The sequence below is a fragment of the Alligator sinensis genome, unplaced genomic scaffold (genome assembly GCF_000455745.1).
Source record: "Alligator sinensis unplaced genomic scaffold, ASM45574v1 scaffold514_1, whole genome shotgun sequence".
Lineage (NCBI taxonomy): Eukaryota > Metazoa > Chordata > Crocodylia > Alligatoridae > Alligator > Alligator sinensis.
The window spans coordinates 1,080,314-1,081,610 of record NW_005842385.1 but is presented as its reverse complement, the minus strand read 5'-3'; the positions used below and the strand labels follow the sequence as shown (position 1 = coordinate 1,081,610).

Genomic DNA, 1,297 nt, shown 5'->3' with positions numbered 1-1,297 from the left:
AGTTGCGTTCGAAGATGGGAAGAGGCGGGCGGTGGATCAGGCCGCCAAGCTCCTCTGGATCTCACACAGGGTTTCTATTACCCTGCCGTGTACCCAGAGTCCCCACGAGATGGATGTGGAGTCCTCTTCGGCTTGGGCGGAAACCGCTCAAGCTTTTTATACGGCTAACAAGCCAATCGCTAGCCACCACGTGTGAATAATTTAGCACTAGCCAGTCACGGGGAACGAATTTGCATACCGGTGGCGGGAACTCCTTTGCACCGTGCATTCCTCATGCAACATGAACAATGCACTCTGCAAAAGAAGCTGCAGAAAAGGCGGGAAACTCGTCCCTGCACTGGGGTTTCCTCTTGCTACAGGAAACTCTCTCATGCAATGCTCTGTAACTCGGCGGGGATAATTCTGGTGCCGAAGCGCACACACTATCATGCCTTTTGGGTCATGACATCTATTAAAAGTCTTCTTTGCCCTTCACAAACAAAACCATGATAGAAATATTTAATTTGTACTCAATACTAAATTTATTCTAGGAGTCAGAATTAGATTTTTGCTGTTTAATCTGGATTAGCATTCCTTTAAAGAGCTTGCCCTTGTTTTACTGAATAATTAGAAACTTGGAGAAAATCTGAATATGTTTCTAATGTTGTCTTACAAGTTGTGCAATGTTCATGTACTAATCAAAGTTGTTTTCTTATTTCCTAGCACTTCTTCTTTTTGGTTAAAGATTATGGAAGTTGGCTGGATATAGGAACAAGGTACAGTATGTTTGCTTTCAATACTCCCTTTACAGGGTATAATTGAAGGTTAGTAGGTCCATAGGTTATTTATTTGTTTAGATTCCTGTAATAACAACCCAACATACGTGGCCTGGAAGGAAACGTTTCAGAGAGAATACAAGTTTCAGATCTAAGCTTCCAAAGTGGTTATATAAATATTAAATAAGTGGTAAGAAATAATTTGCTAGCGTGTTTAATGTACAACATGTTGTGTTAGAAGCCTGGCCAGTTGCCCCTTGAAGACCTCGTTCAAAGAGAAGTTGAATAGTAACCTAATGTTAATATTCATCACTCTGTGTATATTTGCCCTTTCCAAATTCACTCCATTGCTGTCCATTTTCAGGACTCATTTGAAGCTTTGTTCTTGGCTACATTACTACAGTTCCTGGTGGGAGTTAACTGCAGTATGTTAGATAATGGAAAGTGTATTTTAACACCACAACTTAGTTGTTTTCATTTATGGGTGATGAGTGGTTCCTTCTCTCTGTTTCCTTAAATTCATGCACAGATTTGGAAACTAT

General features: G+C 40.6%; 1 protein-coding gene across 9 annotated transcripts in view; it reads left to right on the top strand.

Annotated features, from left to right (window-relative positions):
• Positions 1 to 1,297, top strand: part of PIGN (phosphatidylinositol glycan anchor biosynthesis class N) — a 170,722-nt gene that overhangs the window by 159,941 nt on the left and 9,484 nt on the right. For 8 of the 9 annotated variants that reach the window (XR_003095436.1, XM_025211020.1, XM_025211024.1 and 5 more), the window contains one exon: positions 703 to 755. Coding sequence is in view for 7 of the 9 variants with exons in the window: in XM_025211020.1 (XP_025066805.1) it covers positions 703 to 755 (53 nt within the window). In the remaining 2 variants the exon portion in view is untranslated. Of the gene's footprint in view, positions 1 to 702; positions 760 to 1,297 lie in introns of those variants that run through there. The other variant, XR_003095435.1, reaches the window with a different exon arrangement.